This window comes from Drosophila willistoni (assembly GCF_018902025.1).
Source record: "Drosophila willistoni isolate 14030-0811.24 chromosome 2L unlocalized genomic scaffold, UCI_dwil_1.1 Seg72.1, whole genome shotgun sequence".
Classification (NCBI taxonomy): Eukaryota; Metazoa; Arthropoda; class Insecta; order Diptera; family Drosophilidae; genus Drosophila; species Drosophila willistoni.
The window spans coordinates 1,551,779-1,563,482 of record NW_025814049.1 but is presented as its reverse complement, the minus strand read 5'-3'; the positions used below and the strand labels follow the sequence as shown (position 1 = coordinate 1,563,482).

The 11,704-nt window shown below is 40.9% G+C and overlaps 2 protein-coding genes across 4 annotated transcripts; both read right to left on the bottom strand.

Annotated features, from left to right (window-relative positions):
• Positions 1-454: 454 nt before the first annotated feature.
• Positions 455-3,126, bottom strand: LOC6646050. The gene is made up of 4 exons (XM_002068850.4): positions 2,277-3,126; positions 2,046-2,208; positions 1,592-1,898; positions 455-1,527 (listed from the first exon to the last, which is right to left on the bottom strand). Exons 1-4 carry the CDS (start codon positions 2,382-2,384, stop codon positions 702-704), a joined length of 1,404 nt encoding a protein of 467 aa, XP_002068886.1. The 5' UTR covers positions 2,385-3,126; the 3' UTR covers positions 455-701.
• A 2,425-nt stretch (positions 3,127-5,551) lies between these two features.
• On the bottom strand, positions 5,552-9,729 carry LOC6646031. 3 transcript variants are annotated; one of them, XM_023177851.2, is made up of 4 exons: positions 9,573-9,729; positions 7,076-7,238; positions 6,621-6,927; positions 5,552-6,556 (listed from the first exon to the last, which is right to left on the bottom strand). In XM_023177851.2, exons 2-4 carry the CDS (start codon positions 7,227-7,229, stop codon positions 5,650-5,652), a joined length of 1,368 nt encoding a protein of 455 aa, XP_023033619.1. In that variant the 5' UTR covers positions 7,230-7,238; positions 9,573-9,729; the 3' UTR covers positions 5,552-5,649. The 3 variants fall into 3 exon arrangements, with proteins under 3 accessions (XP_023033619.1, XP_046866257.1, XP_002068887.1); XM_047010301.1 differs by having other exon boundaries at positions 7,076-7,254; positions 9,602-9,729; XM_002068851.3 differs by lacking the exon at positions 9,573-9,729 and adding an exon at positions 7,307-8,149.
• Positions 9,730-11,704: the final 1,975 nt, after the last annotated feature.

The following is an 11,704-nucleotide window of genomic DNA, read 5'->3' as shown; positions in this document are numbered from 1 at the left end:
AAATGAGAGGGTTATCTCAAAGGGACAGACTCAGTATGTAAATTGTTGAGATCCAATATATGTTATGTTACTGTAGTTCATGCTGTTACTCATGCTGTTAACTTAACAGTGTTCTGTTAACTTAGGGTACGTGGGAATTTCTGCTCACCTGCAGAGTGATTCTTGCGCTGCGGAAACGGTGTGCCACAATTGGTACAAGCTTTCGGTCGGTCTAAAGGCTCCCCGCTGCAATGTCAAATAATTCCACTTGGCTATAATAGGTAACAGTTTGCTTATAACTTTCACTCACCTGCTCAGAGCTAAAATCAAAGGACCCCTTTGACGTTGCGATTGAAGCACTTTAAGCAGCTGGGCATCGCTCAGCTTGATGTCCTGCAGCCGCAAAGAGGACTGAGAGTTGGACGAGAAAGAAAACTCTATAAATTTGCATCACAAATCACTTAAAGCCACAATTTATTATCAACTAACACTTAGAATTACAAAAGAGAAGGGAGAGCAACAGAAATAAACTTAACTAACTAACTAATTTATCGTACACTTTTGGTCACACGTTGACTTGAAGTCGGTGGTTGGGTGGATTGTTCTTTAAAACGACGTAGTGAACAGAATTTAAGCATGTTGCCAGCTTCAGTCGTATAGATGAACTGATTCAAAATGGAATTTGAGGGGCGTTTTTTCTAATGTCACAGCTTATCAGTTGGCTACGCCAGCTCACAGATGCCTCTGCGCTCCATGAAGACCTCCAGGCAAGTGGTGTCCACGCGATCGAAGAGCAATGATCCAAATCGTCTCGCCGAGTAGTCGACTATCAGAACCATCTTGCAATTGATGCACTTGTCCCGATAGTGATACAACAGACCCACTGTGGGATGGACAATGTGATCCACGAAACCCGGCGCTGTGCGATACACCTGATGGTTGCCCATCTCGACAACGGCGCGAGTATTCACCACGACTTTGCTCCGCATGTAGGCTGGCAGTACCTCCAGGGTTCGCCGCACCTTCGACTGAGTGTAGAGCAGGCGATTGATCACATGGGGCGGGGCATTGAATGTGTCGTTGCTGTCCTTGCGATAGAAAAACACATTGCGGAAGACAAAACCCGCTGTTCGTCCCTCATCGCACTGGCGCAGATATTCGATGAGTGTATTGTGTTTCAAGGGCATCAGAACTTCGTCCAGATCCACGACGGCTGCGTATCGATAATTGTCCACGACATTCGCACGATAGACACAGTCATTGAACTGGGCCACTATTCCCGCATAGTGGAGATCCTGCAGATGGTTCTGCACATTCCACTCGAACACATCGGCCAATCCCATACGCTGATAGTGGTGGAGCACTCGCTGCACTTCCTCACTGGCTTCCACATAGTAGAAGTAGAAGTGAGTTGCTCCCTGGAGGCGATACATCTCTACAAATTCCACCAGACGCAGCACATTCGAGTAGTTCTCCTGCAGAGGACCCACACACATGGATATCGTGGGTCGAGATTTGGCAAACAGCTGAGATATATCGCGGGGGTAGCTGAAGGAAGGAAGCGTAGTTGGATTAGAAAACAGTGGGGCAGAGTACCCTCCAACCCTCTCACCTTATCTGTATGAACGTCGGACTCAAGTGACTCAGTCTGTTGGAGGCATAACTCAAGGCCACCGCCTGGGGCAGTCGGAGGGGCTCTCGTCTCGACACATGCACTGGACACATGATGCTCCAGGCCGCGAAACTATTGTTGTGGACATCATGCATCGCTCCTGCCTCCTCCGCCACGATTTCGTGACTGCTAAAGTCCGCATAGCGAACTATGCAACTCACTTGGGAGTCGCGCAGACGTTCCGGCAATATGGCAAATAAACGCAACGATCCAATGGTAATTTGTTCATCATCCAGTACCACCTTGCCTGTAAAATAATGTGGAAAGTGCCAATTAGAACTCGGAGCGCAGCAAGGTGACCATTAAATTAATGCATCGCGGGCCATAAAAACAAACACACACTTTATGATTTCAAAGGTGATTAAAAATTTACTATTTTTCGCGGCAAACTCACCTACAACATTCGTTCTCACATCGAAGTACGCCGAATAGATCTCATGTCTGAGCGAGGCATTTCCAATCCGCCTCCAGCTGTTGTTGTAGGCCCAATGAGGATTCGGCTTCTCATAGATCAAACGTCGTTGCACTCCATCGAGATCAATGCGCATGCGTTCATTCTGTAAATCAAGAAAGAGAGAGAGTCAATCGGGATCATCGAAGGATTTGATGGATCTGCCTCACTCACAAGACTTGTGCGCATGGAAATGTAGACGAGAATCAAGATGGTGGAGGCCACCAGACCCGAGAGGGTAAAGTAAAGATACTGGAAACGATTCTCTTGGGGAGCCAGCATTGTGAGGAGAATTTAATTTGAATTTTCTGTGAAATTATTCTCGAGTAGGTGGACTCCGCGTGACATGCTCGTCAGGAATTGCCGCCAGCAACTAAAGCTGCTTCTGTTTATTTATTTCTAGTCGTCGTCGTTGTCGATTTCGTTGCGGTCGGTCGTAGTTGTTCTTGTTATTGTTGTTGCTGTTGCTGTTGTTGCTGGCTTCGTCGAGGCGTTCTGGTGGCGTCTCAGACCACCCCCAAAAAGCAGCTCCTGTTGCTTATTTGCTTAGCGTAGTTCTAGTTGATGGGCGACCATCGATTAACGATAACATTGCTTGTGGGGCAAGGTGCTGCTGTTGTCGGTGGAGGCGTCTCTCAGTGTCATCATCGCCGCCCCTCTCCAGCCCTCTTTCGCTCTTTCCACGACATTCTTTGCGGTTGTGTCTGCTGACCTGACGCTACGCAATTGAATAGGAGCAGCACTCAATATAGGGCCAGGACTCGGTCACAGTCACAGGACGCACAGAGCATTCAACAAGTTAATCAACAGACGCTTCGCATGAAACTGGCGCCAAACTGGTGATTAGACTGTCATCAGCCGCGGGCAGCGACCGCAGCAACAGAGCACTGTGACTTAAAAGTCGACAAAAAGGTAACCATTTGTTGATGAATGACTAGGAGAACAACTTGGAGAGATTTGGACGACATCTAATGGAGATTTGAGAAACGGAATCTTGAAGTTGTAACACAAAGAGGTTACTAGAATGAAGTAGTATCCTTCTGTAGTTTCAACAAAAGCATTTAATTTCTTTTTCGTTGCTTTTCGCCCACTGTCCATGACAGCGCAGTTCTCTTGTGTGAGTGGGTGAGGCACATGGACCTTGTAAACGCACTTCACATCACAAGTGTGGGGTTGTGTAAACCTAGAGGGGGGAATGGAGGGTTGGATAACTTTATAAATTGTCTATTTGCTTCTATATTGGAGTGTCCCTAGCTGGGTTGGTTTTGGTTTTGGTTCTAGGTCAATGTATGAGTGAGTCAGCGTCTCCCCTTTTCCCCTTACCCGCCGACAATTTTCGTTGAGCTATTTATAGATTAAAAAAATAGCAACAAAAACATTTCATTTTTATTCCAAATTGTTGCTATATATTTGGATATTTATATGTTTTATACATTTAATAGAGACAAACAAATGTTAAAGAATTCCACTTGATGTGTTATTCTCTCTTGTGACCAAAGACATCAACAACAAGGGGAAATAAGTATACGTATTTGAAATAATACAATTAAATCTATTCAACAGGTGGCCCTTTCGCCTTAAAACCGTCAAAGAAACACATAATCTATCCGTTGTATAGTGAAATTTCCGTAAGATTCGCTCTACAAATCCGGTTTCGAAATAACATTGAGCTGGATAAGTTGAACTTTAAGTAAAATAATAAATGAATCCTCGGAGAGTCATACGGTACGACTTATAAAATAGTAATTAAATTTCTCCATTCGTTATGTATCGGGTTTTGATGATACAAGAAAACTATTACATATTGATATGTAAGTCAAATCACCTTATTGTGTATATTTAAACGCCTAAAAGTATGTAACAAAATCGAAAAAGTCGCACTTTCCTGAAATCTAAGTTCTCCGTAGGCCTAACGGGCTGTTTTTATTAAGTTTTATAGTTTTTAATAAAAGGAGTCGCCACTTTTCTACCGATTATTTATAGAACACCCAAAATAATGGATGAACCTTTTCTGATTATAAACCTAAAGGTATGCAACAAAATGCATATAATCTTGAACCCCCCATAATTATGAAATATTTAGTTTTGATTTTCATCTTTTTTATTGAAATCATAACTCGGTTATTCCTTGTTTATCCGCATTGAGTAGCAGAACCAGGACCTAGAAAATCTATTGAAGAGGAAAATTCATGTTTTTCATCTTTAGACGAAATCTTTCCTGTTGTTACGCTAGCGGAATAAGTTAATCTAGAGGGAAATTAAGAAAATGCTCTCAAAAGTATGCAGTTAGCAGTCCAATCATTCGATTTTTGAAACAAATAAAGAAGTTCTGAAATATTCTGTGGATAATAAATAATTTTCAAAGCAAACTTTGTTTTTCGGAGACTTTTTACGTTCTGTGCATGCAAAAGTTTGTAAATTTCTTGCTAATAGTGATTACTTCTCCGGCCTATTGCATACCTTAAGGGCAAAGTTACCCCATTTCACATGCTAAATGCGCCTATGCTAAAGTTCTTAAGAATTAATCAAAAACTTTCATATAAAACTCGTATAGTTTAAGACAGATAAAGAAAAACGATTATTTTCTCAAAGCTCCGCAGGATCGATTTCAACACGAATTGTATATCCCGAAAATCAGGACTATCAATCTGCATCTTGTTTACTCAGTTATTCACTGACTCAATTGATCACTGACTATTTGCTCACTGTCTAACTCTTTTGAGTCTGTGAACACTTGATCACTGACCTATTATATCACTGATGTACTATACCGACTTACGACTCGTACTTGTTCATTTTTTCTCATACAACAAAGTTTGTAAATTAAACAGTCAAAAGATTAAAATACATATTTTTTCTCGATATATTAGTAATATGAGGTTACTTTTTGTTGTCTCCAGTCATTTCTGAAAGATTTTAAAATGGCCCACCTCAGTTTTATCGCATTTAAGAATGTGTAAGCAAGTTAAGTAACGTGTTAATTGTAGCACAACTATTAAATAATTAATAACCCATCATTAAACAAGAGTATTCGACTTGACTAGTTTTCCTTCAAAAGATTATGACCATTTGTCGCCTGTACTTAACACACCCTCGAATTGTGGCATGTAGTTTAGTTATGGCTATTTCCAGCCCTTTCGTCAAGGTTCAACAGATCCAAAAGGTAAACCCCCAGGAAAGGGGCTTAGCATAATTTCGTGTTAATGCTATTCCGCTTACTAAACTCTGTCAACTACGAATACGTGGGAAATTCTGGTCAACTGCAGAGTCATTCTTGCGCTGCGGAAAATGTTTTACCACAATTTTTACAAACTCTAAAACCTAAAACCTCCCCTCTGCAATTTCAAATTATTCCTTTTGCTTACCTGGCTAAAAACAAAGATTCTCGTTAGCGTTGCGACTAACCTGATATCAGCTTGATATCCTGCAAACAAGAAAACTCCATGAACTTTCATCACAAATCACTTAAAGTCACAATTTATTGTGAACTAACACTTACAATCAAGAGCAGAAAAAGAGACACCTAACTAACTTACTAACTAACCTATCATACACTTTTGGTCACACGTTGAGTTAAAGTCGGCGGTATGGTGGTTTGTTTCTTGATAGAATTTTCCACAGCCTTATCTACGCCAAGCTCACAGACGCCGCTGCGCTCCCTAAAGACCTCCAGGCAAGTGTTGTCCACACGATCGAAGAGTAGTGATCCAAATCGTCTCGCCGAGTAGTCGACTATCAGAACCATCTTACAATTGATGCACTTGTCCCGATAGTGATACAACAGACCCACTGTGGGATGGACAATGTGATCCACGAAACCCGGCGCTGTGCGATATACCTGATGGTTGCCCATCTCGACAACGGCGCGGGTATTCACCACGACTTTGCTCCGCATGTAGGCTGGCAGTACCTCCAGGGTTCGCCGCACCTTCGACTGAGTGTAGAGCAGGCGATTTATCACATGGGGCGGGGCATTAAATGTGTCGTTGCTGTCCTTGCGATAGAAAAACACATTGCGGAAGACAAAACCCGCTGTTCGTCCCTCATCGCACTGGCGCAGATATTCGTTAAGTGTATTGTGTTTCAAGGGCATCAGAACTTCATCCAGATCCACGACGGCTGCGTATCGATGATTGTCCACGACATTCGCACGATAGACACAGTCATTGAACTGGGCAACTATTCCCGCATAGTGGAGATCCTGCAGATGGTTCTGCACATTCCACTCGAACACATCGGCCAATCCCATACGCTGATAGTGGTGGAGCACTCGCTGCACTTCCTCACTGGCTTCCACATAGTAGAAGTAGAAGTGTGTTGCTCCCTGGAGGCGATACATCTCCACAAATTCCACCAGACGCAGTACATTCGAGTAGTTCTCCTGCAGAGGACCCACACACATGGATATCGTGGGTCGAGATTTGGCAAACAGCTGAGATATATCGCGGGGGTAGCTGAAGGAAGGAAGCGTAGTTGGATTAGAAAACAGTGGGGCAGAGTACCCTCCAACCCTCTCACCTTATCTGTATGAACGTCGGACTCAAGTGACTCAGTCTGTTGGAGGCATAACTCAAGGCCACCGCCTGGGGCAGTCGGAGGGGCTCTCGTCTCGACACATGCACTGGACACATGATGCTCCAGGCCGCGAAACTATTGTTGTGGACATCATGCATCGCTCCTGCCTCCTCCGCCACGATTTCGTGACTGCTAAAGTCCGCATAGCGAACTATGCAACTCACTTGGGAGTCGCGCAGACGTTCCGGCAATATGGCAAATAAACGCAACGATCCAATGGTAATTTGTTCATCATCCAGTACCACCTTGCCTGTAAAATAATGTGGAAAGTGCTAATTAGAACTCGGAGCGCAGCAAGGTTACCAATAAATTAATGCATCGCGGGCCAAAAAAAACAAACACACACTTTATGATTTCAAAGGTGATTAAAAATTTACTATTTTCCTCGGCAAACTCACCTACAACATTCGTTCTCACATCGAAGTATGCCGAATAGATCTCATGTCTTAGCGAGGCATTTCCTATTCGCCTCCAGCTGTTGTTGTAGGCCCAATGAGGATTCGGCTTCTCATAGATCAAACGTCGTTGCACTCCATCGAGATCAATGCGCATGCGTTCATTCTGTAAATCAAGAAAGAGAGAGAGTCAATCGGGATCATCGAAGGATTTGATGGATCTGCCTCACTCACAAGACTTGTGCGCATGGAAATGTAGACGAGAATCAAGATGGTGGAGGCCACCAGACCCGAGAGGGTAAAGTAAAGATACTGGAAACGATTCTCTTGGGGAGCCAGCATTGTGAGGAGAATTTAATTTGAATTTTCTGTGAAATTATTCTCGAGTAGGTGGACTCCGCGTGACATGCTCGTCAGGAATTGCCGCCAGCAACTAAAGCTGCTTCTGTTTATTTATTTCTAGTCGTCGTCGTTGTCGATTTCGTTGCGGTCGGTCGTAGTTGTTCTTGTTATTGTTGTTGCTGTTGCTGTTGTTGCTGGCTTCGTCGAGGCGTTCTGGTGGCGTCTCAGACCACCCCCAAAAAGCAGCTCCTGTTGCTTATTTGCTTAGCGTAGTTCTAGTTGATGGGCGACCATCGATTAACGATAACATTGCTTGTGGGGCAAGGTGCTGCTGTTGTCGGTGGAGGCGTCTCTCAGTGTCATCATCGCCGCCCCTCTCCAGCCCTCTTTCGCTCTTTCCACGACATTCTTTGCGGTTGTGTCTGCTGACCTGACGCTACGCAATTGAATAGGAGCAGCACTCAATATAGGGCCAGGACTCGGTCACAGTCACAGGACGCACAGAGCATTCAACAAGTTAATCAACAGACGCTTCGCATGAAACTGGCGCCAAACTGGTGATTAGACTGTCATCAGCCGCGGGCAGCGACCGCAGCAACAGAGCACTGTGACTTAAAAGTCGACAAAAAGGTAACCATTTGTTGATGAATGACTAGGAGAACAACTTGGAGAGATTTGGACGACATCTAATGGAGATTTGAGAAACGGAATCTTGAAGTTGTAACACAAAGAGGTTACTAGAATGAAGTAGTATCCTTCTGTAGTTTCAACAAAAGCATTTAATTTCTTTTTCGATGCTTTTCGCCCACTGTCCATGACAGCGCAGTTCTCTTGTGTGAGTGGGTGAGGCACATGGACCTTGTAAACGCACTTCACATCACAAGTGTGGGGTTGTGTAAAACTAGAGAGGGGGAATGGAGGGTTCGGCAACTTTTAAAATTGTCTATTTGTTTCTATCATAGAGTGTCCCTAGCTGGATTGCCTTTGGTTCCTGGTTCTGGGTCAATGTATGAGTGAGTCAGCGTGCCACCCCCTCCTTTTGCTTTTGTTCACCATCAAATTGAGCTATTTTTAGTTTAAAAAACAGCAGCAAAAAACATTAATTTTTATTCCAAATTTTAGCTTTGTATTTATATAGATATATATGTTCCTACATATGTAGACAAATATATATTTTATACATTTAATACAGACAAATGAATGTGACGGAATTCCACTTGATGTGTTATTCTCTTTTGTGCCCCAATTCATCAAGAACAACAACAACAACACAGTGGGAAGAAAGTACTTAGCAAATAGAATCAAAAATTATTATCTTATCAGTTAAATTGGGGAATAACAACTTTTAACAATAAAAACCCATAAAATGAATGAACTAACAATTTTTTAACTAACAATTTTTTAATCTTTGTATATCTTGAATTAAAGGTAAAAATAATTCAAAAAAAAAATTCTTAGGTATTTGGCGTCGTATTGTTTTATGCCTGGGCCACTCCTTTGAAACATTAAAGCTGTGACATTTATTTAGAAAATAAAGTAAAATAACATGAACAAATCAAATTATTTAAATTTCTGACTTATTTGATAATAATTTCTTTCGCTTCATATTATGCAGTTGTTAACCTCTTTTTTGAATACTTTAGGGGGCAAATTTCTACCGTTGTGCATTAGATTTACATTTGTACTTGTTATATACAGAAACTTCATTTAAAGTATAATTGTGTTCAATTTCGGAAGAACGAATTATTTGAAAGTAATTATAGTTTAATTTGACTTTAAACCAAGTCTTAGTACAATTTATCATGGAACCTTATCATCTTGGTAATATCAAAAACTATATAACGATTATCCGTTTCAACCAAATTCCTTTGTTTCCATCTGGAAACAGTTTGGAATATCCCATCTCCAGTAGAAAGTCTCCATTCGATGTATTTTATTTATTTCAATTCATGCAGTCAATTTTCTATTCACTATTTTGTACCACTGTGCATTGACCACTTGTGGGACCTTTTTTTCCTCATATTTCTTTTTGTCGTTTTCTTTCACTTCAAAGAAAATGAAATATTTCTCAATTTCTCATTTCATTAGGCACTCTAATTGCGTTTGAATTTCAATTTAAATAATATCCCAACCAATTAGGAGGGCAAAAAACACTCACATGCAGATGGGTATTCCTATACCCTTTTCCTAAAGAGCAGAAATATATAAACAATTAGCATTAAGACACAGAAATGTGTCAAACGAGGACGAAAGCAATGAAAGCATTTCATACGAAACATTTTCACTTTAGCCCTAAGGCACTTTGGCCTGCGACTCGAACTGAACGGGTATCTACCAATAACTGATACAATTGACCACTTTCTATTGACTATGCTTGTATATAGCTATGAATCATATCAGTAGAATCGATAAGATAAGATATGAAAGTCAATTTATCAGCATTAACTAATGCTTCTTTTTCAGTTTAGTGTTGCAGCTGCACCGCTAGTGGAAGAGAGAGAAAGGGAGAGTGCCCGCATTATCGTCAAGGTGAGGAGGTGAGGAGTAAGAGTCGATCTAAATGAAATTAAATGCTCTCTCTACCAGCATAATTCCAAATGTTCAACCAGTAGCTAACTAAATGACATAACACAGGGAGCTGGCTGCCTGACAATCGTATAGGCAACCCTCTTAATGAGCGAAAAACTTCACCCCAAACTTAATTCACCCTGTGTGAACAATTCACACACATTCGGGATCCTTTTTCATCATGGTATTCTAACAAATTGATCGAATTTGTGTTTACCTTTTCCTACTTGGCATACCCTTTAAACAGATAAATTTATGTAGACTTTTAATCGTTTAGCCACTTCTTAAAGGCAGTTGAAATATTTACAAAGCATCACATAATTTGAGACTTTAGGACAAACTCTTCACACAAAATTTCAAGTCAATAGTATATTTATTTTCGTAGTTATACCTGAATTTGAGCAAAACATTTGTAGATATATATTACATATACATATTTTTACATTATTTTGTATTAAATTACTTCCGTAAGAAGATTGCTTTGGCCTCCTCGTTTAGTAGATATTTGTTGAATACTTCTGAAACTTAAAGCAATAGTTAGAAGGAGGACTGACGGGCTTTGTTCGCTCAGGACTGTAGTGATCTTGATTTCTTATATATATTTCTCACAGATCCAAAAAAAAATTAAATTATAAAAAAGGATTCATAATTTTTGTTGCAAATATTTGGAGTAAAATGTTCAGTCTAAAACAGATCATTTGTATTAAATTTGAATGAATTTTAGTCAAAGACAGATCGTCTATATCAGTAGAGTTTTAGTCAAAGAAAGATCTTTTTTATTAGATTGGAATTATTTCAGTCAAAGATAGATCTTTTATGTCAGATCGGTATATTTGTTTACATTAAAAGAAAACAGGATAGTTTTATCAAGCCTTAAGAATAATAGAAACTAATATACAATTACCACATCATATATGAACCTGATTTTCATCGGAAGTCTTTTGAAGATCATCATAGGTTGTAGGGTATGGCAATTTCGATTTCGATCTTTTTATTATGCCATTTATTCACCTTTCTTTTGTTGGCTCAGTTTTCGCGGAGGGGAGCGTGAGAAAGCGAACAAGATTGCTAGCGAAATCTTGACTAATTATTATGCACTCAACTGGTAGCAAACTGGTAGTCTCATAAATAGATCTAGACTCTCACGTTTCCCATAAAACGCAGTCAAGAAAGAAGAAATATCCAAGGGTGGCAACGACCATTTAACCCTCCGCACATAAATCCTCCGGACAATCTTGAACCGCACATACCAGCATAAAAGCGCCGAGCATACAAAAAGCATTTTACAATTTCCATTTCAATTCATTTATATCACACACATATATCTATAGATATTCTTGAACCCTCGTTTTCGTATTATTGTTGTTATTACCCAAAGGCACGCAGCCGGTGGTTGCCTTCTTTGTCTCAATTGGGTTCCCCTACACTTCATGCCACTCCACTCGATCCCATTCCATGCCCATGGTAGAGAGCCGGCACGCCTGCGTTTTTCATAAAATTTCATGCGAAACTATTTTTCCAAACCGACAAACGGCGGATGGAGAGGGGGAAATTATTTCTGCTTTTGGTGGTGGGTTTTTCTTTTTGCTATAAATACTCATCAGAGATCGTTTCAACATGACAGTTTCATTCTGAATTTCAAAAAGTGAAGATCGACCAACAAGACAACCCAAAAATAATAAGAATTGTGTGTGCAAACGCCAGGCGAGGCCGTCTTCCTAT

Bases quoted from the DNA above. Each gene is read 5' to 3' on its own strand.
- LOC6646050 (XM_002068850.4), bottom strand. From the start codon at position 2,384: ATGCTGGCTCCCCAAGAGAATCGTTTCCAGTATCTTTACTTTACCCTC. The intron at 2,209-2,276 runs GTGAGTGAGGCA...CTTGATTTACAG, and splicing joins TTTCCATGCGCACAAGTCTT to AATGAACGCATGCGCATTGA. The intron at 1,899-2,045 runs GTGAGTTTGCCG...ATTATTTTACAG, and splicing joins TGTGAGAACGAATGTTGTAG to GCAAGGTGGTACTGGATGAT.
- LOC6646031 (XM_047010301.1), bottom strand. From the start codon at position 9,693: ATGTTTCGTATGAAATGCTTTCATTGCTTTCGTCCTCGTTTGACACAT. The intron at 7,255-9,601 runs GAAAAGGGTATA...TTGACTCTCTCT, and splicing joins TATATATTTCTGCTCTTTAG to CTTTCTTGATTTACAGAATG. The intron at 6,928-7,075 runs GTGAGTTTGCCG...ATTATTTTACAG, and splicing joins TGTGAGAACGAATGTTGTAG to GCAAGGTGGTACTGGATGAT.